Here is a 27,408-nt window from a genome sequence, read left to right on the forward strand (position 1 = left end):
CCAAAAGCCCCCTTTGTTCAATAAGATCTTTTATATATATATCAAAGATGTATAAAATAATAAGTATTCTTGGTTAAATTATTATTTTTTGTATATGTATAATATCATTGATAAAGATATTTGTATGTGTATATCTATAAAATGGCTCTTCTTGGTATAATAGAATATATATATATATAATGTATTGTTCAAAAGAACTTGTATTTTATGGCGAGCCACCGTACTATTTGTATCAATTACAACTGTTATTAAGTATTATGCAACGGTGATACTACACTAAGCAGGGATTAAGGGGAGTAATCTATCACATGTAATTAATTACAGAAAAAATATCCTTAATGGTGAAATTATAATGATCTACTGATACAAAGCTGATCATTAATTTACACATTATCGAAATTGCTTTGCTTATGTATTATAGCCCAATAACTTTCTTTCTTTCCGGTAGATTTGTGTCAAGATTTAACCGTGGTTCTGTACTCTACCGGTTAGTAATAATAATAGTAAAATCCCTGGACTTCTTGCTTTCTTTATAGTATTGTTATTCTGAATATCCAGCTTAAAAGCAAAAATAGATAAATATACTTTCGCCTTGTGTCTCACAGATGGAAGTATTTATTCCGACGTAAAAGAATAATATGAAAGGGGACAATACGTATATATATATTCAGCTTTATAGTTTAATATCTCTGCCGACTCACGGTTTATTGTCGTTGAAGGTAGAATAAAGTGTATATAAAGTACGTGCTATGTATGTGTTATGTTACTGGGATGTGAGCCTGCCAGGTTCAGTAGCAATGATATGATCTATTCTGAGTCCTGGAGTTTGTATTTCACCCAATCTGCGGTGTGTATGCTATATATTCTCTGCATGTTTTAAAGTTGAAATTTACTTGTAAAAGTAAGATAAATGTATATACCTATTACCAAGTGTTTGCTGTAATTGTAACATTTTGATTACTTTGGAACCTCATTCAGGAAAATTTGTCTACAAGTTTTTTATAGCAGAGCTGTCATTATTCAATTTAGGCGCCTTCTAAATTAAAATTCGAATTGGCATATTTTATTGGCCAGGCATCGAAGCAAAAGAAAAAATATATTTCAGAAATATACCCTATATATTCTTTATACTCTATAAAATATTATTCAATACTTACTTGTTGTGTTTATACCGTTGGGTGTTGGCAGATAGCTTTTTGACATTAACAGATAATTCTACCATTTATAGACTATGAAATACTTTATAAAAAGGGTCTGAATATATCTGGTTTTGTGGGGTAACTTACAATAATAAAGTACATATTTATTTTTGGCTTGTTCAACCTCGGAAAATTTGGGTACTTTATACAATTTTTTTCTTATTCTTTTTATAAATTAAACATGAATTCCAGGGTCCCTCCTCTTTTTATTGTCTCACCTACCAAATGATAAGTAGCTGTCATTTGGAGTATATTATCGGATATTTACCATCGAATTTGCACTAGGCAGCAGTTAAAAGTTTATAAGCCGAACCAGATCAAATCAAATCAAATCAAATCAAATATATACATATCTCATGAAGATGTCTATGTACTACTTACTATAGACTATCAGTTTTGTTAGATTCTTTTTAAGAAAAAAAAAGATTATCTTTCTTTTTTTGATTGGTCATAGGAATACAAGTCACGCAATAGATATGATCTATTACTGATTGTTGGTATTCAATAATATTTATTACCTTTTAGTATTATTATTTTATTATGTTATTTATTCAGTGAGTGTATTGCACTACATATTAAAGGTTTAATCTCAAGCCACTTGTTTTTTTTTGTTTTTTTTTGCTTGGTTAAAGGTCGCTGTTTTATTTATTTATTTTTTTAATTGCTGTAAACGCAAGTCTAATTTATATATATATATATATATATATTATATATAATTCCATTCTTTTGGTTCTTTTTTTTTTTTTTACTTCTTCACTCTGTATTCTACTTTTCTTCATATTCAATTGAAACATGGATCAAAAGGCCTCGTCGTCTTTTCCTGATTCAGAGACTATCCCAAGTGGAACTCAGTTCGAAGCGTATGCGCCTCCGAATCCTCCAAACCTGTTCACGATCGTACGTGGACAGGTCCTGACTAAGGAAGGATGGTGGGGAGATTTTGACTGGAAGAACATGTGTATGCCATCTTTCCTAGTCAAAGGAAAGACCAATGCACCCTTTTGGGGTCTCAACAGTCGTCTCCCACTTGGTCTGGCTGCTATCATGGGATTCCAACACTCTCTTGCCATGGTAATATATATATATATATATATATTATTCTAGCTTGTATAAATAAGCATACGAAGAAGTTTTCTGTACAAGTCATTAAGCCTCCTTCTCCCCTTTTCCCCTTTGCAAATTTTAAGTTTAAATATTATATATATATATAAATTAATTGAATTGAATTGAATTGAATTGAGTTGAATTGAATTGAACTGAACTGAACTGAATTTAACTTTTAATTGAATTGACAGGTCAGTGGTGTTGTTACACCTATCTTGATTATGATTGGATCTGGATCGACTTCCCTCAACCTCACATTAGAAGATCAGCAATATCTTCTTTCAGCTGCACTCATTACTTCGGCTATCCTGTCACTTATCCAGATCACTCGCTTCAAAATATACGGCACAAACTATTACATCGGAACTGGTCTGCTCAGTGTGGTCGGTCCTAATTTTGCCAGTATCCCTGCGACGGCTGCCATCATCAAAAACATGTACTCAAACGGCTATTGTGAAACTTCTGTTCTCGAAGACGGTACAATCGATTATCTCCCTTGTCCCAAAGCATGGGGTGCCATTCTGGGAACCTGTAAGTTTCTTTGTTGCTTTGTTTTACTTAATAACAGTAACACCAACCAAGAAATTTAAAAAAAAAAGCATATCAGAAAAGTTTGAAAATTCATGAGATTCTTATTTTACATTTTTTTTTTCTTTTTAAAAAAAAATTAGCTATGGTTTGCTCTTTCTTTGAGATTGGCATGAGCTTCTTGCCTCCCAAGATGATCAAGCGTATTTTCCCTCCAATTGTCTCTGGTACAACAATCTTGCTTATTGGATGTAGTGTTATTTCTACTGCTTTATCTGATTGGGCTGGTGGATCTGGTAAGTTAAAAACTAAAAAGACAGCAACAATGAACTCTTATTAATATGGCGTATATGTTTTTTTAATATATATGTATATAGGTGGATGTTCATCTCGTCCTGAGACAGGGTACTATTCGCAATGTCCCAATACCGATGCTCCTCATCCTCTTCCCTGGGGCAGCCCTGAATTTATTGGCCTTGGATTTGTTGTATTTGCTACAATTCTATTGATCGAAAACTTGGGGTCTTCGTTTATGAAGAGTGCTCAGGTAAATATCATACTAGGTTATTTTTAGTGTACATATTCTGACTTGTGAATATTATCAGATTGTTCTTGGATTGATTGTCGGTACTATCGTTGCCGCTGCTTGTGGATACATTGATGATAGTTCTATTACCAGTGCCCCTGTAATTACATTTGTTTGGGTCAAGACATTCCCAATAACTGTGTATGGCCCAGCTGTCATTCCATTTTTGATTGTTTATCTGGATAATATGCTGGAGAGTATTGGTAAGTTTATCTTTTATATATATATATATAAATAAATGAGTAGAGTGGATAATGATGTTATGATACGTATATAATGCTAAAAAAACATACACATACAATTGTAGGTGATATTACTGCTTCGTGTGATGTTTCGGGTGTAGAGGTTGACGGACCAGCATTCCAAGCACGTATTCAAGGAGGTCTGTTGGCAGATGGTGTCAATTCATTTATTGCCGCCTGCATGACCATAAGTCCCCTTGTTACTTTTGCCCAGAACAACGGTGTGGTAGCTTTGACAAGGTAAGGGTTATATAAAAATAATATATGTATATAATACAGGGGGGGAGGGGATATTCTAGCTCTAGACTGAGAAAGAGAAATTGGCTAAACAGACGGCTGGTTTGTTAATTGATTGATTGATTTTTTTTTCTTTCTTTATAGATGTGCTAACCGTGTTGCTGGATACTTTTGCTGTTTCTTTATTTTGCTGTATGGAATCTTTGGCAAGATTTCGGCTGTATTCTTGGCCATCCCAAAGTGTGTATTGGGCGGTATGAATGCCTTTTTGTTTGCTTCTGTCACTGTGTCTGGAATTCGTATTTTGGCTTACCTGCCATGGACCCGTCGCGATCGTTTTATTACAACCGCATCACTTGCCCTTGGTATGGGTGTCACACTCTGTAAGTACATCTTGAATTTAAATGTCATTACTGTCAGAATTTCTGTCCCTGGTTGATCAGAATACTAAAACTAATCGATTCTGTAAATACATAACAGGTCCTGGCTGGTTCTCTCATGTGTTTAGCTATAGCGGTAACAACGACTCCCTCAAGGGTTTCTTGAGTGCTATTGAAACTATTGTGGATACTGGCTACTGTATTGGATCTCTGATGGCCATCTTCCTTAACCTGGTGGTCCCTGCTGAGTGGGGCCCCGAAACTATGCAGGAAATCGACGAACTTAACCAAAAAGAGCGCGATGAGATTCGTAATGGGTTCCTTACCAGCAGTACCTTGAATGAGGAGCACAATTTATCTGAATTGAACGAAAGAGCCAACCCTTAGAAATTTGGCTATCTTATCTTGCTTTATTTCATTTAGATATTACATATATAATTTCTCTTTTCAATCAATCAATCATTTATTTATTCTTTTATTTTATTCCTTCATATCTCTACATATCTGTCTCTGTTATATAAAGCCTTATTATTGCAACATTAGTAAAACATGTATTCTCTTTTAGAACAACAATAACAATAATAATATCTATTACACAACCGCATAAAAGTTTATTATTGTTCTGTTCATCCAAAGTGCACAAACAGTCAAAACCAATATATAGAAAATAGGGAATCTTTTTTAAAGAAAACCTTGTAAAACTTTAATAGACATACATGCGTATATACATCTACATACATTTGTATATATATATATATATGTATGTATGCCTGTGTGCCTGTGTGCTTGTATGCTTGTATGCTTGTATATACCAAGAAAGAAAGAAGAAAAGAAAAAGAAGGGTGGTTCTGGATGTAGGAGCTCCTTTATGTTATATATGAAACTCAAGCAAGATTCTACAATTTGTTCTTTCTGTGTCTTTATAGAAAAAGATAAAGCCATTATTATTACTATTACTGCTACTATTACTATTACTATTACTACTATTATATTATATTATATTACGCTATGTTGCGTTGTGTTGTGTTGTGTTATATTTTGTATTCTTTTTTTTTCCTATTTCTCTCTTATTCGCAAAGACAAATTTAAAGGGGGGGTGGGAATGAAAGGGAATATCTCAAAGACGTTTTCCTGGTACAGCACAAAAGACTATTAAGACAAGTGAGGTCAGAGCTATGAATAGGAGCAGGAGAGCAATGGAACGATTCCGTAAAATCAATTTGACTCGTGGTTCTTCTACAGGGTTGAAATGAAAAGTAGTTGTCTCACTGTATATGATTCATAAGATAAAAAAAATTAGTCCAAAATTAATGAACAAATAAATGTGTAAAAATGATATATAAGAGTAATTACATGCCTGATGTTTAGACACAAAACCCAAAATGGATCTAATCCCGCCAAACCAGTTATTAAGCAAAAGAGACCGGCTCCAATAGGCAATAGACCCTAAAGAAGTAGGGCAAAAATAAGGAATCACAAGGAGAAAGAAGAGTGCAAGGGTTTCCTTATTTTTTCCTTTCTTTCTTTCTTTCTTTATTTATTTAATTATTTATCTATCTATCTCTTTCTTTCTTGCTTAAGAAGTTTAAAAAAAGGGGGGTAGATAGTTAAAAGGAGGAGGGGTGAAGAAGAGTATGAAGAAGAAGAAGAAGAATAATAATGATAATGATAAAAGGAAGAAGAAGAAAAAGGCAAAGAATTTGTCGTGCCTTTTTTTTTTCTTCTTTTATTTTATTTTTGTTCTTTTGGTATACTTTGTATGTTTGGTATTTGATGTATTTACTTCTTCTTCCTCTTAATTTTCTTGTGTTTTCTACTGTTGCAAAGATAATAGACTAACAAATTCAAACACTTACCCAGATTCGTCTTTGCCAGGGATGAATGTTTAGAAATATCAGGGAGAACTCTAGTGAAAAGCCGATCATAAGGCCCAAGAGACCTGCGACAATTCTCCCGATCTGTTGTTTTAGGGTGAGGTTCATTAGAACCTTGTAGTGGACAAATGTCGGAAAAACCAATTGCAGTAGATGGTGTATGTGGATCTTGGCTGGTCCAAAGATGTGTGGATCGGTCGGTGTAGTGATCTGGCCAGCAAAGTGCTGGGCTATTTCGCTGCGGAGAGGAGTGGGCAGCTGCATGATCTCTTTCTCAGCATGCGGGACGATGTACCGCAAATAGATACGCTCCACCAGTTCCATCATGTCGGTTTGTGTCGGTGGTAAGGGTCGCTTTGATTTTGCTGAGTTGGTTTGGGACGAGGCAGTAGCAATCGAATGGCGTGCCTGGGTCAGAAGCATTTGAGTGACCACTTGGTCTGATTCCCGGCTGTTATTTGTAGACAAAGGTGTTTTGGGGTGAGGCTGAAGAGGTTGGGGAGGTATAACAGATGGTCGGTTACTTTTTCTCTCTTGGCGTAACAGATGTCTTTCATAGCGTCGATAGAGTATCTCGGCTTGCTGGACATCGAGCCAAAAGTCCAGCATTGTTTCAAGTTTGAGACGGTCTCGTAATACGATGTAGTAGTTGTAGAGACAGACAGGAGGTCTACTCTCTCTCTTGAGGACCTGGTCAAGAGTAGGTAGCCACTCGTCTTCTGGACTGGCAGAGAAGACTAACCAATGGTTGTGTGTCCTCCAGTTGGTTGGCTCAGCTTGCTTTTCCAGGACCATTAAAAGTAAGAAAAGAGAGAAAGAGCTGGTCAAGCCAGAAAAAATACATGAAATAACAAGAAAGAGAGATAAACAAAGAAAACCATCAGTGACATTTTGGAACAGAAATAATAATAATAATAATAATAATAATAATAATAGTTCAGATATATACAGAAATAAGCAAGAAAAAAAAAAGAACCCCTTCAAATAGACACACATGTGTATACATATATGTGTATATATGTGTATATCACAACACCAGGATGTCTCTTTATAATGAGTTATACAATTGACTGTTTACAATAAATATGTAGTTTATCAAACTGGCTCTACTGAGCTTTCAAATACAGGCCCTAGCTTTAACAGTCTTGTATATAGTGTACCCATACATTCTTTTGCTTTGTAAAATCACAAACAAACTTTCAAACTGTGACACAATAAAGGGTTGTGCATTAAGGATACATTCTGGCAGTAAAATACCCCATTAATTCTGATAAAATAAGAGAATCTTATATATATATATATATACTGTTTGTGTGTAGGTCTATGTACTGATGTCTAATAAATAATAGAATATATAAAAGTTTTAGGGGACAAGCTAATGCCAAACCCACGCACACTACGCACATGCATATATAAATACATTACACGCGCACATATAGCATGTTAAATACCAAAATCCGATAAAATAAAGGGGAAGGAGAGGGGAGGGGAGGGGAGAGGGGAAGAGAAAGAAACCAAACCAATCAATCATTTTTATTATCTTGTATTATATTATAATCATGCAAATTATGTACGTCTTTAACCTTTTTCACGTTTAAATTAAACTTTGAGGTTGTATATACAAAGAGGTGGTGTTCACACCAGTGAGTGTGCACGGGAAAAATAAAAAGAAGAAGAAAAACACTGCTAGGTGTAACCTACCTCCTCTATATATCCATTGACTTGTTCTGTGATGTCACTGTGAAGCAAAAGCCAAATGTCAAATTCTGTTTTCTATAACCAAAATAATATATATATATATAAAATAAAAAGCCGGCTAAATGGTGTAAAAGAGATATACCACTTATTATAATAATAAACCCACAACAACAAAACGACAACAGCAAGTATTGGGATGAGTACTGACTATCATACCATGGCACTTCCTTCAAGTGCAGAATACCCGAGTGGTAGCTTTCCTGACTTACTCCAGAGGTTTGGGTCAGGACAAGACCAAGATGTATTTGGCATTCCTGTCAATAGAAATTCTGTACCAATCCAGATGGGTAATTACATGCTTTTTTTTCTCTTGTATATAAATATTTAAATAAGTAACTAACTGTCTGACTGACTGACTGATATAATAATTAACATAACTAATCTCGAAGATCTTTTTTTTATTTAATTTTATTTTATTTTACAATGTAGGTTTTGTGCGAAAAGTGTACCTTATTACTATTTGCCAGATCATTACTGTTGCTGTCATGACAACGACCCTTGTAAATATTCCCCTTTTATTTAACTGGTTACAAGAAAGGTAGAGTATTGTTACTGTTACTGTTACTGTTATTATTATTATATATTTAGATAGATAGATAAATCTTTATAAAACGTAGCAAATATAGATAATTATCAATATCATTGATTAATAAAGAAAGAAAGAAGGAAAGAATATATTAAATTAAATTAAATTAAATATATTATATATATATATATATATAAAGTAAATATGCCTGGTGGATATTTATCTTTCCAGCATTCATAATATCTATTCTTGTTGCCTGGCAATTGTGGATGCAGTACTTTCGGCTTCCTCTTGAAACTCAAGCCACAATGCTTGCGATTACTTCATTTTTAATGTCCCTAATCTTTGCTGACTTGAGTAAGTTTAGCAAATTCGATAGTAAAATGCATATCCATCCCAACTTGTCACTTTCAATTTATCCCACTCAACTAATAATAATATTCTTATTCTTATTCTTATCCTTATCCTTATTTTTCTCCTTTATATATATTTATATAGTTTCCAAATTATGCTACCACGAAGGTTTTGTTGTGATATTTATGGTATTCTTTGGAGTCATCGGTCTATTGCTCTTTACTGCCCAGACACGTTTTCCTTTTAAAGGGCCATTACCAATGTAAGCCACATTAACAAAACAAAACAAAAAAGAGAAAGAGAAAGAGAAAGATTAATTAAATACCCAATCTTTAGTGTGTGTACAGTTGGATCTATCTGCTTGAGCTCTCCGTGGTTTAGACATGAATACCAGCTGGACCCTATTCAGATCCTTTGGCCCATTAGTTTGGCTAGCATTTTCTGTATTTATTTGGTGTTCGACCTCTACTATGCAATGAACGGACTAATGCCCAATGACTACATCCTGGCCAACCTCTGTTTCTACATCGATGTCGCATACCCTATTAGATGCCTTCACCATCTGTGTGAGTTATCAGACACCTTTGAGTTGTTCCCTGAGATCCTCACACCTCGACCAAGTTAAAAAAAGAAGAAAGAAAGATGTATTATAGAAAAGACATATTCATTTATAGAGTTCTAGCTCTTTGGTAGCTTTGATTTATTTTAGACTTTCTGTTTTTGTTTCTTTCTTATTCTTCTTCTTCTTCCTCCTCTTCTTTGTTATACCATAGTCCCCCTCCTTTCTTTGATATCTACAACCATATTATATGGATATTTGTATAATATAAATATAAATATAAATATTATTATCATCAATTTCAAATATACATTAAATATCTCTCTTGGTGTGTTCATATGTGGTATGTGTAATATTTATTCTTGGCAAATATCTCTATCAATAATAATAGTAATAGCAATAGCAATAATAGTAATAGTAATAATATATAGAGAAAATAAAAAAAGAGAGAGCCTTGAATGGGGCGGGTAATACAAAAATAAAAGAAAAAAAGTTACAGAAATAAAGAAGGGAATTAAAGCCAAAAAAATATATATAAAAATAATAATAAAGATGTTGGATGCTAAAAAGTCAAGGAAGAAAATATATATGTTGTGTGTGTGTTGTGTGTGTTTGTGGGTTGGTTCTTTTGGAATGAAAAGGATGAAATTATTGGTTTTGGATTTTTTGGAAAGATAGAATGGTAAAAAAAGAAAAAAGACTACTTGAACCGAAGATACAGATTGACAATGAGAGCACCAACCAAGAGAGCACACAGGACAGCAGGACCCCAAAGATCATCGTAACGACCAAGCACACGACGATTGATCATCCAAGCACGCTTTTCGAATCGATAGAGTGCATAAAAGGCCACAGCGATAGAAATACCGATGAAAATACCACCAGCAATGCGTGAAACATAATCACCCATGTTCAACAGGTTAAGAGCCACAGTCAGCAACAAGGCAGCAAACTGGAGCCAACTGATAAAGGTACGCTCGTTGGCAAAGAAAACCTTGGGTTCAATCTTGATCTTCTTTAGTGCGACATAGGCTCCCTTCTTGTTCGGATCGTCGACCAGATTGCCGCCCAGGCCCAGTGCTCGTCTCCAGGTTGTCGGCTTCTTTTCTTCAAACGACGAACCAGAGTCATCCATATTCAGACGGATATCTTTTTTATTCTTGCCAGAGACCACCACGGGTTCGCCAAGATTACGCATCTCCATGTTCTGACCGGACTGACGGTTCTTGCCAAATGGCCCATAATCAAGTGGAACATCAGATGACACAATCAAGGTAGGTTCGGTATTAACAGGAAGCTCGTTGGCCCAGACTTGTTCACCAAATTGAGGTTGATCGGTTTTCTTGTTCTTCTTGGTTGTAGGAGGAGAGTAAAAGGAGGTATGTTCTTGCTTTTCTTGAGGAGTGCCGACCAGAGTCTCGCTTGCAGAGGCCGACCGATCGTTGAGGGCATAGGGCTTGACTGGTGCATAGAGAGCATCTTCAAATGGACTGACAACAGAACGAGCAGAGTTGCGGCGTTTGATCTCAGAGCTCTTGGATGGATCGGCCACCATGCTCATGCGGCGTTCTTCGGTTTCCATGGCGCGTCTATACTGACCATCGATGAGAGGCTTGAATGATTTTGAACGGGTCAGGCCAAAGTTTGTGGAGCGCGGCTTGCGGATATCGATTTCCATTTCGGACAACCACCATGGCAGGAGGGGCATGCGCTCGCGGAAGAAGTAGGAGGCAGCATGGAGGTACTTTGAGAATCGAGGGACCTCATGGACCAGATGGGAGTCAACTAGCTTTGTGAGCCACTCTGGAGCCTTTTGGCCAAGATGGGTCTGTAGCTTGGTTTCGAGGACGGCATAAGGAAACCGGAGGCACTCTGAGTCATCGAGGTGGCCAAAAGGATAATCGATACCAACGTCAGGTCTACGCCATTCTCTTGAGCCGCGTCGACTGCGATCGAAATTGTCTTCTCTGATAAAAGACAGGTTTGTGTCCAGACTGACTCTGACCATTTGGTCTCCAGGCAACTGAAAGGCGGTGCGGTCATAAAAGGCGCGCAGGACGGGTGAGAGCTGTTTCTCCTGGATAGATGTCTGGATTCCCTGGGCGACAAAGTGGCTGTCCTCGACTACCTTGGGGTCGGTGCCCTTTGCACGCATTCGTTCGGCACACTCGTCCGCGGTCAGATCTCCGGCCACAAAGTTGGAGACATCATCGACATTGAGACGGAACCGGTCCTTTACAGATGCACCGTTGAGCCAGACGGCATGATGGGTCTTGCGCTCAAGGAAGATTGCTTTGCTGGACATGGGGCCGTACCATCTGAAACGGATGGCCTCTGCACCTTCGTCGCGCTGCAGACGGCCGGTGTAGAGATCGAAATCGGGATTGTCAAAGTAGACGCTTGAGATCGCACTGTCAGAGGATTCGAAGCGCTTTTCTTTGTTGAAGATGAGGACGGGTAAGTGGAGCATGATGATGGACTTGACTTCTGTGATATTGTCGGGGTGGATCCAATACTTTGCTGTTGCTCGCTCAAACGCACTCTGATCTCCACCGGCGGCTGAATTTCCTGTTCTTGGCTTGCCCTGAAGTCTGCAGATGTCGTGAAGTGCGGAGATGAATACGATGGCTACATCGAATCGCTGTCTGTCGAGAGGGCGGTTCCTGAGTTGAGGGACAAAGTCTTGTTGGAGGTTGAGGTCGGTCCATTTGTCGTGCTTCTTTATGATCTTCTTGAAGCCAATGTAGTTGAGACGTGTGAACTTTGCAAGGTCGTTGACATCAAAGAGAACCTCTGTGAGGGCATCATCCATGATACCCCAATTCTGGTCGGACGACCAGGTGGGGTTGTTCATGAAAGTCTGGATGGTGCGCTCACAGTAGCTGATTCGGGCCTCGACTTCGCTCAGTTTTGCAGTTACGAAATCATAGACCTTTTCAAGTTCGTTTTCCAAAAGTGACACGAATTCCTTTTCGTCTTGTGGATTCCAGGTGTGATCCATTTGTCTTGCTTTGAGTTCGTTTTTGAGGACATCGTATTGGATGTAAGAGAGTCGCCAGGGGGCGAAGATCTCTTGCTGAAGTTGGTCACCAAACTTCATGACTTTTTATTTATTTTATTTAAAGAAAAAAGAATAAAGGTGAAGATGAGTGAAAAGGATAGAAGAGGGAGAAAGTAGGAGTGAAAGTGAAAGAAGAAGTGAAAGAAGAAGAAGCAGGAAAATGAAGAGGGTACAAATAAGAGGTACAAATATAATTGAAAAAAAAAAATAGAAGTCTTAGTTTCCCCTCTAATACGGCAAATCAATGTATTTTTGGATTATCCACACAAAAAAATTATATTATTATTTGGTTTGACTTTTTTTGGATAAATTTATACAAATTATAATTTAAGATTATTAATTAATTTATACTGTTGGTATTTCGATTTATAATATCAGAAATACCAAAATGCTGAACAAATCTTCCCTTTTGTCGCTCAGCAATTGTGTATCAAACGATCAGTGCTTTCAATAATAATTCCCATTATAATTTATAATTCTTTTATCTATTTGCAGACATTGAATGGGCGACTCAGTTTTGGATTGAATCTCCATTGGTTGGACCACACAATCGGAACCCATTCGATAAAATATATATATAATACAAAATAGAATAATATGTTTCCCCTTCCCTCCCTTTTATAATTCCCTTTATGTGCCGATTTCTGCGGACCGTAATAAAAATAAAAATAAAAAGGATTATTATAGAGTTTTGTAAGCATTTATGTTAAGATACCAAAACTGACATCTTACCAATAAGACCTTTTCTCTCTTTACATTGACAATTGAGCCGAACAATGGGTAATTTTCTTTCAATTACTTATTTCCTTTGTGCACCTTTTACAATAGAACACTATGGCTTGGAACAAATTATACTAATAGAAATTGTGTACGGAAACAAATTCCCAGGGCCGCGGATAATCCCAAAAATAGTCCTATTGGTTTCTGTGTAAAGTTATCGACAATTTTTTATGTTTATTTTTATTTTTGATTTTGTTTTTGTTTTGTGTGGCCTGATGGCGACATGGAAAATCAGTAAGGAAACTAGCAATTACAACATTCACTGGATTTCCTACTTGCTTTTCGTGACTCGACTTGAAATCTTATACATTTTTTTTTATCTCTCTCTCTCACTATGTATCTTAACAAAGTTGGCATGGACAGACTAAAAGTTCAAAACGAAAAAAAAGGGTAGGTCAATTCTTGGAGCAATTCTGATTGGCTAGTCTTCTTCCATTACCACTTGGGATTGAGAAGATGTGCTATAGAACACAAGGCCTAGAAAGTCTCGTAATAAAATATTTTCAATTAATGACAGTGACGGCATTATAAGCACAACTTTACCTAATATGTACTTGAACTAGTTTTGAACGTTTAGTCTCTGCACATAATTTATTATCAATTATTAAGCATATAAAAGAATTAGAGAAAGCTATCAGCCAAGCGCAATAAAGGTTCCAACCCTAGTCTAAAAGACAGTGGAAAATCCAGTAAAAAACGAAATAAAAGAAAAATATTCTTAAAATAATTACAACTGTCCATACTTTGTGAATAGAGTTCTCTTTTTCTATATATGTACCGATAATATTTTCTCTGCTAATTTGATCCTGTCAAAAAGAAGAAATTGTTACCATTATTTGTGATTTTTGTTTGATAAAGAATATCTATATATTACGTTTATGTACAGATAGATAGATAGATCCGTATACTAAATTATAATAAAATAAACTTTCTGTCTACACTACATGGCTCAGCATTCAACGGCTCAGCATATTATGACTATCAAGATTATACACTATGTGTTTATTCTTTTCTTTTTTTTATTATTAAAAGAGTAAGAATTACGATCTTGTAATTCACAGAATTACACAATTCTGATCGTAATTTCATCTGCTAAAGAAGAAGTTTTTTTTTTTTTTTAAAAGAGAGAAAGTTATGGTTGTACAATGATTTTCCGCTTCTTCTTTTGAATTTGATTTTGTACTAGATATTCTACAGATGAGAAGAAGAAGGGGGGGTAGTGAAGGGCTTAATATTTATATGTATAATAGTTTATACTACACTATACACTATCATATACTACATTAGACGCACATCAGTATAAACAGTCGGGATTAATGTGCGTAGATAGGTAGGAAAATTCCAATACATAATGAGTCTGTATGCAATGCAGATATGATGATCCTAGGATTGCAAAGATGGTCTGTTTAGTAGGTAGGTGTCACATATCATTGCTCCCAAAGTAAGCTGAAGGCCTTTAATTTTTATTTTTGTATGTGTATTTATATATTTCAGTTTGGGTGTAACAGGTAACAAAGCGATATCGTGTGATGTCTTGTGCCGATACATTTAAAGGCTTACACACGCACACATACGTATATAGTATTTGGTGCATTGGTGCATTGGTGGCCAGGGAACCTTTTATAAATTGTTCGGTCTAGTTTTTTAATAGAAATGACCATGAATTAGACCATCTTTGTAAAAAAACAAAAAAAAACAAACATTTAATACAGTGAATTGAGTAACATATCTGGTGCTTTCAAATTTTTTTTATATATATAAAAATTAAGCATAAAAATTAAGAATCATCTCCCCACACAAGTATTACATTAAAAAAGATGTGTATAATTTCAATGGGTTTGTAGAATATGGTAATCTTTCTACAAATACATCAATATATCTTTGCTTGTCCTTGAATACATTGTGCACATTAAATAGATATTCACCAAATCATATGCATGTCTTGATCCACAAAGTACGACATCATTTTGTTTTGTTTTATAGACAACACGGCCAACCCCCCCTCTCCTCCTTGATAGCAAAATTCAAAGTGTGAACATCACTACTATGAGAGGTCTTCCTGCATATCAATTGCATAGAAAATGGTATTTAAAGGAGTACTGTGACACAAATTGGGTCTTTTAATATCCAAGACAACCCATCCCAGATTCTTTACATTGATGAAAACAGATGATACATATATATATATATAATAAAATAAAACAAAAAACAAAAGACAGAGAGCCAAAAATTTACACAATTAATATTGATATTGATATTAATAGCTAATTATTATTAATAAGAGTTAAGAATAGCAGTACCATTCATTCAAGGCAATCTTGTATATGTCTTGGAAATACAGGTTGATATTAAAGAGGGTGAAAAGTCAAGGAAATGTTCGCTCATTATATTCAGCAAGTTTACTTTGCTTATCTTGAAATAATTTATATTTCAGAATATATGTATATGTATATTTATCTTGACTGTATATTCGGCTCTCTACTTTAGTTTAATTTGCCTCATAATAGAATACGACATATTCTTTCTAGGTTATATCAATATGAGCTGAAATGACCCTTTTTCATGTTTATTTTTCTTTCCTTCTTTTCTTTCAGGCCATATTGCTACAACCGTATTTACTATTCAGTATCGGTATTTAAAATGGATGGTCTTGAGCAGTCTTAAAAGTCAGTATTACCTTATTTGGTCATTGAAGCATATTGCCTATCAGATTACCCAAGTCCATACTCTCTCTTTGTTGTTGTTAATTATTATTATTTTATGGGAGATGATCAAAGTCAAATAAAAGGCAAAGTATGGTGTAGTTACTATGGATTTACATTGGCAGTAAAGGAGAACAAGCTAATCTTAGAAATCTGACCATTTTACGATAGTAAAAGGATTCTCAACCTGTTCCTATTGAATTATATAGATCCTGAGGATGAAAACCTGGAGAATCTAATGGAGTTTGTTACCGCGAGGTTAGACAGCCTGTTAGTTGACGAAACACGCTATGAATAAAAACCAGTTCATAAATCAGATATCTGACGAGAAACCGTATAAGACAACCGACGAATATATTGATAGTTTGACCAAGACATTTCAAGGCTTTATTTTTACATTAATGCAGCCCTACAATATATACTTTATATTTATATTTATATATTAGATCTTGTCATGGATAACGCGCCTATTAATTCATACTTGCAAAAAGACTGATGATCTAATCAATAATAATGTTACAGATACAGATACCTCTCATTTCTATACCTGAATTGGACTACTAAACAAATTCTGGCCGATTGTTAAAAATAGAGTTGAGCGCAGCAGGTTCAGCGATAAAGAAGATGTATTTATGTATGTATATTGGATTACCGAGCCATGCAGCGGTTCGTTCATCTGGATATATATATATATGTATATATGTATATATGTATATTTCTTAAGAAACTTGATCGAGAATTATGTCATTTCAATGCCTATTTTCTTTTAAAAAAAATACATATAATGAATGACCACTTTAACTCTAAGAAAAGTATAGAGAGAAAAAAAAACTTGATCTGACAATTCGATCATAAAAATAATGCCATTAAGATTTCAAAGATCTGCTGATTGGATAATCTTTTGGTTTGCACATTTGATTTTCTTTTCTTTTTAAAAAAAAACTCTTATTTGTGGAAATTTTAATCCGCTATTTGAGATCGTACTGACTGTAAATAAAGTAAGAAACAAAAGAAGAAGAAGAAGAGGAGGAAGAAGAAGAAGGAGAAATATTAAGAGAATACTACGGCTACAGTCACAGCGGTATAGATAAATACATACATAATAAAAATAAAAACAAGGTAAAATAAGAAAGTAAAATTAAAAAAAAAAAAAAGGAATAATTTTAAACAGCAGTTGTGTTTGGCAACCCCAAATAAGTGCCAGTCGTTTCTGGGTGTGTATAACGCAAGATGAAATTGAGCTGCACATACATTACAAAAAAAATTAGAATTTCATTTATTACCAAAAAGCACACACTCCCATCATCTTACCAATAATGCACCAGTCAACAGGATTGTGAGACCAATGGGGCCGTACAGATCATCGTAACGCAGATGAGGTCTTGTTGTGATCTGGAAGGCACGGTATCTGTAGCGTCCAAAAGCATAGAAAGCAATAACAAACGAGATACCAAAAAACACTGCACCAGAAGTAACACTGATGTTATCTCCAAAGTTGATCAAGGTTAATGCAGCAGTCAACAGGATGGCAGCAAACTGGAGCCAGCTAATGAATGTACGCTCGTTTGCAAAGAACACCTTTGGTTCCAATCGAGTGGCCAACTCTAAATCTCGCTTGGCCTTCTTCTTCTCGTCCTTCTCCATGCCTCCAAATCCATTCAGCTCGTCCTCCTCTTCTTCTGCAGCCTTTCTTTCTTTCTTCTCCTTCTTGGCAGCCTTCTTGGCAGCCTTCCTAGCCTTTCTCTCTTCCTCGTCCATCGCTTCTTCAATAGTGTAATCCATGCCGCCTGTAAGCCGAGCCCGGCTATCGTTCATCATACTCTCAGCAGGGGTGGCAGCATAAGACGATCTTGGTGTGTTCTTTCCATAATAAGGATCCACGGAGGCTGTATCGAAACTTCCATCGAATGTCGACACTCGCTGCTCACCAGGTCCAGTCCTATTGCGCACTACTCCACCTACACCTAAACCTCCTACATTATTGGTAGTATTAGGAACCACAGGACTGCCGAGTGACTTTCTTGACAGCCCATCAAATCCAAGTTGAGCACTGGTGTCGCTATTCCAGAAAGGATCGGCAAAGGGGTTCATGCTCCTGTCCTGGCTCTCAGTTGCGCCGACGTCAATGACATAAGACTGGGGTGTACTTTGCGCATTTCCCTGCGCTCTCTGCTGGTGCTCTATCTGTGCAGGAGTGGCAATAAGCTTCTCGCGTCCCTTGACAGATCGGATTGAGGCACTGCGTGTTGGGTTTTCGGTCTTGCTTTCCTTGCGCTTCAGCGTTGCGCGCTTCTCAAGCTGTTTCTCCAGATAACCCATTCGATAGTGACCGTCGATTAGCGGCTTCAGACTCTTGGAGCGTGACAGGCCAGTAAAGTCTCCCTTTGGTTGCTTAGCATTTCGGATATCCAATGTGAGCTGGTCCAACCACCACGGCAGCAGGGGTAGGCGAGAGTTCCAAAAGTGGGCACAACCTTCCAAGAACTTTGAAAAGCGTGGGACTTCATACACAAGTTTGGAGTCCAGAAGACGGGTCAGCCACTCTGGAGGCTCTTGGCCCAAATGGGTCTGCAACTTGGTCTCCAGCACAGCATAAGGGAATCGGTAGACTTGGTCTCCAGGTAGATAGTCAAACGGGTGGTCGATGCCAACATCCATTCGGCGCCAGTTTCCATTTCTACGCTTGATGTCGTCTTCACGGATAAAGGTCAGGTCAGTGTCGAGAGATATGCGTAAGCGTTGGTCACCAGGGATCTGGAAGGCAGTGCGGTTGTAAAACACACGCATGACAGGATCGAGCTTCTTTTCTGCAAACGATTTTTGGACACCAGATGCAATAAAGTAATTTTGTTGAACGGAATCTTCAGACGCACCCTTGGCACGCTGCTCAGCTGCGTACTGCTCAGCAGTGTAGCGGCCGGAGACATAGTCGTTGACTTTGTTTTCGCTAAGACGGAAGCGATCCTTGACCGATGCACCGTCTAACCAGGGGGCGTGGTGGGTCTTGCGCTCAATGAATATAGACTTGCTAGACATGGGTCCATACCATCTGAAGCGAATGGCCTCTGCACTCTCGTCACGCTGAAGTCGGCCTGAATACAGATCAAATTCTGGGTTGTCGTAATAAACGCTGGATATGGCACTGTCTGAGGCTTCAAACGGCTTTGTAGAATCGAACACAAGTACCGGTAAATGAAAAAGAAGGATGGCTTTTAGTTCGGTAACATTGTCGGGATGAACCCAGTACTTTGCTGTTGCTCTTTCAAATGCGTTCTGATCTCCTCCAGCAGCAGCATTTCCTGTGCGCTCCTGGCCGTTCTGTCGACACATATCGTGGAGGGTCGAGACCTTGACAAGGACTACATCGAAACGCTGTCTGTCGAGGGCTTTTTTGCGGGAGATTTCGACTAGGAGTTGCTGTCTGTCGATGTGTGTGAGTTTTGTATGTGTGTCGATGAGGTGTTTAAAGGCGAGGAAGTTGTAGCGAGCGAATTTTCCTAGATCGTTGAGTTCGAGAAGGATCTCTGTGAGTGCGTCGTCCATGGAGTCAAAGAGTCCATTTGTTGTTGATTGTGCGAGTAAAGGACGTTGTTGGACAAGGATGCGTTCGCAGTAGGCAATACGAGAGTCGATCTCTCGTTGTTTGCGTGTGATGAATAGATCGATTTTGTCTGCTTCTAACCGAAGAGTAGATTCAAACTCGGCCTCGTCTTGGTTTGACCATCCACTTGCTGCCCGTCTTTGGATATGGGAATTAATAGAGTCGTAGGCGACGTATTCGAATCTCCAGGGTTCATAGATATTGCCGTTGAATTCCTGGTCAAAAGATGTGTTGGTGGTCATGATGAATATGAATATGAATTGGATTTCTTATGTAATGAATGGTTTTGATAATACAGAGGATGAGGAAGAAAAAATAATAATAATAAAACAAAGAGAGAGAGGGAGGGAGGGAGGGGGAAAAAGTGAGCCAGGGAAATAGAGAAGAAAGTAGGGAATGAATTTCGGGGTCTGACTGTTATAAACGGAAATCCAATTTAAAATAAGGGTTGTCATGGTAATGCAAAGCGTTGGACAGAGAAGCTGGACGGAAACAACCGAATATTCCAAGTGCCGCAAGAAATAGGAAATCGAGAGTATTTTTAGCCTTTACAGCAAAAATAACTTTTTTTTTTTTGTTTATTTATATATAATATATATAAAAGTAATATATAATATATATGGAAGCTGTAACTATGAACTGTTAGTTGTTGATCGTAATTGTGAATTGTTAATTGTAATTGTGGCTGTAATTCCTATTAGAATTAATATATTATTATAATTTTTTTTATTAATTTTTTTTATTACATGCGTTGAAACACTAAATAGATAGCATGTACAATTGTCAAATGTTCATCTACTATTTCTAATTCTTCCTCGACTTCGGTGTTGAGATTCTTCTGCTGACGATCCTTTGAGTGACCTTCTGGGACGGTGACTACCATCTCCTTGAGCTTCAATACACTTCTGTCGATCGCTCGCTCAATATCTTCCAACACTAGCATTGACATTGGCCACAGTTTCCCGTTGTCTTTTTGGCGAATATCTTTGGTTCCAATGATCAACATTCCGAGTGGGGCTAACTTCTTGACTGCTTCCAGTGCAATTTGTACAATCGTCTCTCGGTATAATCCAATTTGACGAGGCTCGATGGGCTGGTGGCCCACCATTACTAGCACAAGAGGTGCATTTTCTAGAGGTTTTTTACTCATCATAGATTCATAGTGAATCACATCATCAGAGTCTTCACTCATCTCTGAAATTAAGCCCTGTAATTTGTTTTAATTAAGTATTAAACATTAATATGATTGTCGTGATTTTCTTCTTGATTTGTTTGCTCGCATGTTTGCTTGTCTTTTAAACTATTTACCAGTTTCAAAAGGGTCTGGTTATTCTCCTCTATTCTCTTCAAGCGTAATTTTTCATAGTCTGACAGCTGGTTCTGACTATCTTCTTTGTTATTTTCTTGCTCCTGATCTTGATCTAGATCTAGATCCCGATCATGCTCTTGTTCTTCTGGCTTGTCTTTGTGCACATTTTCTAAAACAAAGCATTAAGGGAAAAAAATGGTTATGACAGTAGTTAATTTGACTTACGTGATGATGTTGATGATTGGTACTGTTGTTGAACATTATTTTGGATCATCATAGACTATAAATGATTTCTTATTAATAATCACCCGCGCATAAATTACTTGGAAGATGTGTAATGATATTTGCGTACCTCTGGGGACATGAAGTCAAGTAGGACTTGTTCCCAGTTACCATCGTCCTTTCCAAACCTTTCCAGCATTCGTGATATGCATAGCTGTTCAAAAGTGTGTGTGTCTGTTGGTTTGAAGATCCACACTGTTCCCATAACTACACTCTTTCTTGAAATGGCCGATTGAGGTACTGCTTTGGTGACATGTTCGACCCGGACATGATCGCGACAGTCGGAATCTAAACGCGAGCATACATATACATACAGATTTATTTATTTTAATTTAATTTTTTTTTTTTTGGTTTCAGTAAAATATACGTATATGAATCAAATCGAATTAAAAAAAAAGGCTGACAAATGCATATTTTTTTTTCTTTACACACACACACTTACTGTCTATTGGTAACATTTTGTCAGTGCATTCTAATGGGATTTTCCGAAATGTAGCAACAAATTCATGAGTGAATACCAAGAAATCAAACTGGACACACAAATAGGTTCCTAGTCCAAAGGCAGAACAATAACGTTGACGTTTGATGATCTATTGTGTTTCCATTGTGTTAGGACGGGGGTTCATAAGCTTTTTTTTATATAGAAAAAAAAAAACAAATGAAATCAACTTGCCAATTCTTCCAATTCAAATCCATGGTTAATGTATTCTCTCAATAGGTGGAATCCAACAGGAATATAGAAACAATGTTCACGGTTGTCTCCAATTCCCAAAGTGAGTCTACGGCCCATCTTGAGAAGTCTGTAGAGTATGTTAGTCGCTGCTTTCTAGTAAACAACTTTTACCTCCAGCTTTCTCGGACCACTCTTCCATATTCGGCCCTAAAGTCTTCCACGCTAGTAAATCTATCGAGAATAAAATATAAAAAAAAAAAGAATAAATGGTGTGTATAAGCAGGTTTCAATTCCGAGTATTATACTTGTAATGTCCTACCTTGAAAGATCTCCTTCTAAATGAGTTGAATAAGCGACACAGTCTTTGTAAGGTGGGTGAGATAAGACATGGTGAAATGACTCGTCCGCGAATAATGCTCCCGTTAGTTGCCTGGAATCGGCTTGTGCAATGATAGGTCGATATTCAGCCGATGTCAAACCAGGTGGGACCTCAAAACAACAATTCCGCTGAGATAATGCTACTGCAGCCTATTAATCCCGAATTAACGATGGATAATCAGCAAAGTAAATTCATTAGAAGAAAACGTAAAAAGAAAAAAAGAAAAAGAAAAGCACGGCCCAGAATGAATCTAGAGTTTTACCGGATTGATATCAACTCCACAACACCTATATGGAATATAAAACCCGAATTGGTTATTTTCATTATATATCATATTACGACAACCTCTTGGAAATTATAATTACCGTCTTTGCAATAAGAAACACTCAATAGCATCAGTTCCTACATACATACAAAAATACAATGTTTTATGGGTTTGTATCTGTATCAATTTAATACTAACCTCTTCCAAGGAAGTTTGATAGCACACGCTCATCTTTGTTTGTGTATTTCAATATTGCCCTAAATTAATATATACAGATATAGATATGGATATATTAGCCATTAGTAAAATACGTTATTCTTTGTCAGCCATCGACGTTGTATATGGATCGTGTACCTTCGGACTGTTTGTGGTAGCCAGGTACCTGTCAATATGGGCTATTAGTTTTACTTAAACTAAAAATAGTCGAATCGCTCTCTCAAAGAACGAACGATTACGACAATCACCAAAATAAATAACAAAAAAAAAATAGCCAAATAACAGCATACACACCATGGTAATCTGTTCCAGAATGCGTAGCCCATCTAGGGGCTCTCCCGGGTATATCGTAATAAGTCGAATCAAAAACCAAGGAGAACAATTGATTGGGTTGTGGCCCATAAGAAGCGAGGCGCGGACCGGTTCTATGGTCGCTGAATTTTGTGGCTGAAACTGCATCTCTGGTCAAATATGGCTTGTGTGTGTAATCTTCAATAGACATCACATATCGATGAGTCTCTTCGGAATCAATCACCAGCGATTCATTTGAAGCAGTATTTCCGTCGTTGTCGATAAAGAGTGCCAGCTCAAAACAGGGTGTACACATCAATACGCCACCATCATAACCTTTACGCCAGCTCTCGGCTTCTTCAGTCCCACAGTATGAACATGTGAGAGGAACTGAACCATCAGCAAGTCGGCGTTTTCGCTTAGGAAACAATGGCTTCTTTTTAGGATCTATGGAAAACAAACAAAATCTTTAAGGTTGAGAGACACAAACTTTTCCACCCCTTTTTTTTAAAAAAAAATAGTTATATACAAACAAAGTTTGAACCATAGGAACTTACTTGCTGCGCGTAATTCCTCTTTGGCTTTGGCTGCCTCTGTAGCCTTTTGTGCCTCTACCTCTTTTAGAATTGCAAATGCTGTATGGGATATATATATATATATATATATTAAGTTAAAAGAAACCAAAAAATTAAACTACGCATATTTCCAAAAATGCTTGTAGTACTATTGATAACCATACTTACATGTCTCTTCAAATTGATCTTCGTCGTGAGCATGGTCTTGAGGGAAATTATGAAAGCACTAAGTAATAAACATGTAAATTAGATAAAGCTTTATTTCTATTTCTATTTTGCATGTGCATGTACATGTGCATTACCTCTGCGCACAAATCAAATGAAGAAAAGTAGCTTGATGCGCAAGGAATACATGTAAACCAAGTCTCGTCTTCAAGGCGCTTACTACACCCGTCACAATTAAAGATGTTGACATATGTGTCTAATTTTTTGTTAAAGAAAAAAAAAATAGCCAAAATTATTAGTATTCTTTTTTTTTATGTTCTGTTTTAGGAATTGGCTGTCACACGACATTTACCTTTCTTCTTATAATATGCTTCGTGAGTATTGCACCAAAATATTACACCGCTTTGGAAATAACTGACTGGTTTTTGTGCACACGGAAGGTGGAAGCTCTTTGAACATTTTGATTCGAAACAGCCGATGGTTGCACCCTTCTCCTTGCAGCCATAACATTTCTTCCAAAACAGCGGTATACACCGTTAGACAAGAAGACCCCCAATACCGTTACAATCTCAGCATCCCCTTTTTCACTTACCATGCCGCGCCCACGTCTCAAGGCAATGGTTACATTGTACCATTTGCCTTCTGAAGTGCAGAAAACTTCGGGCGAGTATCTCGCACATGCATCATGAGCCCAGAACGACCGCTTCTTCTCGGTTCCATTTTTATTAAACGAAGTAATGACAAACGGTCCAATGAACTTGCCAAGCTCAGTAGAAGTGTCATCATCATCATTACAAAACGCACACACTTTCCGTCTCTGCCATCTTTTGAGAAACTTGTATCCCTGATCTTCATCTAAGGGTGCCACTCCAGAGAACACCTCACTAGCTTCCATCGTTCCGGAGAACATATCGTCCGGGTCGTTCAGGTCGTCTTGGGTATCATCTGGGATTTCCTCCAGGATATCTTCTTCCCATACGGTTACAAGCTCTCCTTTGATAGGCATAGGTCCCATATCAGCATCAATTACAGCCTGGACAGCAAAACTTGAACGAGGGTGCTCATGCCAAAATGGAAAGTTTTGGTCAAAGCAACTATTAAGAATAAAGTTAGATCAATTATCTCATCTCATCTCATCTGGCTTCTCATCAAATGTAATATGTAATATAAAATACAGTATAATAAAATTCTAGTTACCGAAGACATAGCTCAAAACTCTGGTAGTCGTGGCCTTCAGAAGGTGTTTCACAATATGTACAGTAGTAACGGAACTGCTTGATTATGATATTGCATTGGTTGCAATACACTTTCCAAGTGTCGTTTTCTGCAAAATAAATAAAATAAAATAAAATAGAAAATAATAGAAAATTAGATTTATCAGACATGCGTCACAGAGTTTATTGGTCTTGTGCTTTTGGGCTTTGAGTCTCTTACCTTCTACCTCCATTCCATCTACAGCCTCCATGTGGTACTCTACCATATCGTGGGTTCCATGAACCGGTTCCTCTGGAGCCGGCACCACTGTTGGTGCTACCTCCCGGCGCTTTGACGGCTTCACGACCTGTGCATCCTCTGGTTCCACCGCTTTCTTCTCTTTTTCTTCTTGCATCTTCTCAAGACGTTCTGAGTATGTTGGCTCTATACACACCACCTCATGATCATTTTCAATCACTTGGATTCTCCGGCTACCCACTGCAATATTTTCATCAAACTTGTCTAACCATCCACAGTAATGAACTCGAACACGGTTGCGCTCCATTGATACCAGTCTGCCTTCATACCATTTCTTGTCTAGGTGGAGAACCTGAACATGCTGAAGATAGTCATATCCGTACACATTGGCGACAAATCCATGGTTAGATTCATCAGATGGAATATGTCGCCGATAAGACGATGTCAAGGTAGAAGTATCGTGATCTGCTTCCGTTGCTGCCACTGATACTATCGATGTTGATATTGGTGTTGGTGTTTCTGTTTCTGTTTCTGTTGATAATTCTGTTGATAATTCTGTTTGTGCTTGTGTCTGCTGCAGTGATGTCGATGATGATACTGATGGCGAGGGTGAAGTTGCTTTTGCTGGTTTACGCTTACGCTGCTGCGTTTTGGCTTTTTGTTTCTTTCGCTTAACAGGCAGGTCGTTCTGGGTTCCTTCCGGCACAGTCATCGCACCATTTGGCTTTGTAAGATCACTTTCCGGCTCTGCCATCTCTTGATCTTCGTTTTGTACTATCGGTGCCTCCACTGATGGTTCTATTGGTTTGGGCTCTTCTTCAATAAGCACTGCTTTGTCTTTCATGGTTTCTGTTTCTTTGGGTGTCTCCACGTCACGGACCATTTTCTTCCTGCCTCGGCGCTCTATCTTCTCCACTTTCTCGCTTCCAGCCAGGAGTCCCAGTCGCTCATAATCTTCTGGTCCCAATACCCGATGTTGACGTTTCTTACGAGCTTCATCTTCTACTTCTGGATTGGCTTCTGTGACCAGTAAATCGTTTCTCGCTGCTTGTTTTGCGCGCTTTTTGGTACTTGCGCTGCCGCCATTTAATGTTGATGTCGGTGCTGTATTTTCAGTGCTAGCCATAGTTGATGATTTTTGATCTCCTGATGATTCAATTTGTGCTGCGGCAGGTCGGATACGTCGACTTCCCACCATAACCCATTCATCATAGACTTCGCCCCAGCCATCATATCGAACAAGAACTTTTCCGGGACACATGCCTATCAAGCGACCACGCTCCCAAAACTTGTTTTTACTGGACCTTGTATTGAGTATCTCGATTGGTTGGTCATAGACATAGCCGTAAGGGTTTGGTACAAATCCATGCTCGTCTTTGAGTTGGCGCATAGCACGGCGTGTGGCAAAAGCTCCGGTAGTTAGATAATCAAGTGCGTCTTCTGTATCCTTTGTACCCATTTCTACTACCATCGCTGCTGCTGCTGCTGCCTTTTTTGTCTCTTTTATTCCATTTTTAATTGAGTCATTTCTTTTTTTGAGGGCTGTCTTGGTAGGGGTTTTCGGAATAGTCACTATGTGTGGATTTGAAGGGTCAACAGGTAATGCTACTTTACGTGGTCTTCCTCTTCCACGTTTTATTGGCCCAGGTGCAGGCTCTGGTACAGGCGCTTCAACAGGCTCCTCAGCTATCCCTTCAACCTCCCCTTCGACAGTATCCTCAACAGTATCCTCGACAGTCTCTTCAACATGTTTTGGCACCGATTCTGACTGGGGTTCTGGTAGAGTTTCTGTTGTGCTTGGTGATGGTGTTTTAGTTTCAGTAGGTAATTTGGTAGATATTTCACTGTCTTTGGCTCTGGTATCCATTGTTCGGACTAATTCAGTGCCCAGGTTATCCAGTTCAGATGCTTCTTGGTCAGTAAGAACACGAAGTCTGCGACTGCCTATAATAAGCCAGTCAGATTGTCTGAGGCTTGGATACCAGACTCGAACCTGATTTCCACGCATCTCACGTAATAATCCATTATACTCCATTCTGTTACGCTTTCCCTTTTCAGCTCGCAAAGAAACAGCAACAGCGCGGTTGTATCGATAGCCAAACGAATTCGGCTTGAAACCATGTTCGTCTGTAAGTTGATGGGCCATTCGTCGTGTCATAAAGATTTCATTGTCATTAAATATCTGAGTTGGATCTGTATCGATAGGAGTTGTGTAATGTTTTTTAGGATTAAGTGCAGATACATTGTTTGATTGGGATTTTCTTGAATGAGATTTTGGAGATACAGATAGATGTTCGCCTTTCTTTACGG

At 37.7% G+C, this 27,408-nt stretch overlaps 6 protein-coding genes across 6 annotated transcripts; 2 read left to right on the forward strand and 4 right to left on the reverse strand.

Moving 5' to 3' along the window:
* Positions 1 to 1,991: 1,991 nt before the first annotated feature.
* On the forward strand, positions 1,992 to 4,663 carry PHYBLDRAFT_112466 (hypothetical protein; the record flags this gene model as incomplete). Its single annotated transcript, XM_018428288.1, has 8 exons — positions 1,992 to 2,270; positions 2,495 to 2,834; positions 2,975 to 3,127; positions 3,209 to 3,378; positions 3,437 to 3,620; positions 3,725 to 3,899; positions 4,041 to 4,279; positions 4,377 to 4,663. The coding sequence occupies 8 exons, from the start codon at positions 1,992 to 1,994 to the stop codon at positions 4,661 to 4,663; spliced, it is 1,827 nt and encodes a 608-aa protein (XP_018291793.1).
* Positions 4,664 to 5,396: 733 nt separating this feature from the next.
* PHYBLDRAFT_89606 (hypothetical protein) lies at positions 5,397 to 6,489 on the reverse strand (the record flags this gene model as incomplete). Its single annotated transcript, XM_018443725.1, has 3 exons — positions 5,397 to 5,540; positions 5,630 to 5,722; positions 6,133 to 6,489. Coding segments are annotated over 3 exons (594 nt in total), but the record flags the coding sequence as incomplete, so codon positions are not given.
* Positions 6,490 to 7,967: 1,478 nt separating this feature from the next.
* PHYBLDRAFT_158784 (hypothetical protein) lies at positions 7,968 to 9,650 on the forward strand. Its single transcript, XM_018433855.1, has 5 exons — positions 7,968 to 8,195; positions 8,338 to 8,446; positions 8,634 to 8,791; positions 8,933 to 9,050; positions 9,125 to 9,650. The coding sequence occupies exons 1-5, from the start codon at positions 8,066 to 8,068 to the stop codon at positions 9,411 to 9,413; spliced, it is 804 nt and encodes a 267-aa protein (XP_018291795.1). The 5' UTR covers positions 7,968 to 8,065; the 3' UTR covers positions 9,414 to 9,650.
* Positions 9,651 to 10,062: 412 nt separating this feature from the next.
* PHYBLDRAFT_87308 (hypothetical protein) lies at positions 10,063 to 12,447 on the reverse strand (the record flags this gene model as incomplete). The annotated part of the gene is made up of 2 exons (XM_018443658.1): positions 10,063 to 10,644; positions 10,900 to 12,447. Coding segments are annotated over 2 exons (2,130 nt in total), but the record flags the coding sequence as incomplete, so codon positions are not given.
* Positions 12,448 to 17,201: 4,754 nt separating this feature from the next.
* PHYBLDRAFT_87319 (hypothetical protein) lies at positions 17,202 to 19,715 on the reverse strand (the record flags this gene model as incomplete). Its single annotated transcript, XM_018443659.1, has 2 exons — positions 17,202 to 17,806; positions 18,242 to 19,715. Coding segments are annotated over 2 exons (2,079 nt in total), but the record flags the coding sequence as incomplete, so codon positions are not given.
* A 518-nt stretch (positions 19,716 to 20,233) lies between these two features.
* On the reverse strand, positions 20,234 to 21,079 carry PHYBLDRAFT_158785 (hypothetical protein; the record flags this gene model as incomplete). The annotated part of the gene is made up of 3 exons (XM_018433856.1): positions 20,234 to 20,698; positions 20,800 to 20,969; positions 21,026 to 21,079. Coding segments are annotated over 3 exons (689 nt in total), but the record flags the coding sequence as incomplete, so codon positions are not given.
* Positions 21,080 to 27,408: the final 6,329 nt, after the last annotated feature.

Source organism: Phycomyces blakesleeanus (assembly GCF_001638985.1).
Source record: "Phycomyces blakesleeanus NRRL 1555(-) unplaced genomic scaffold PHYBLscaffold_10, whole genome shotgun sequence".
NCBI lineage: Eukaryota > Fungi > Mucoromycota > Mucoromycetes > Mucorales > Phycomycetaceae > Phycomyces > Phycomyces blakesleeanus.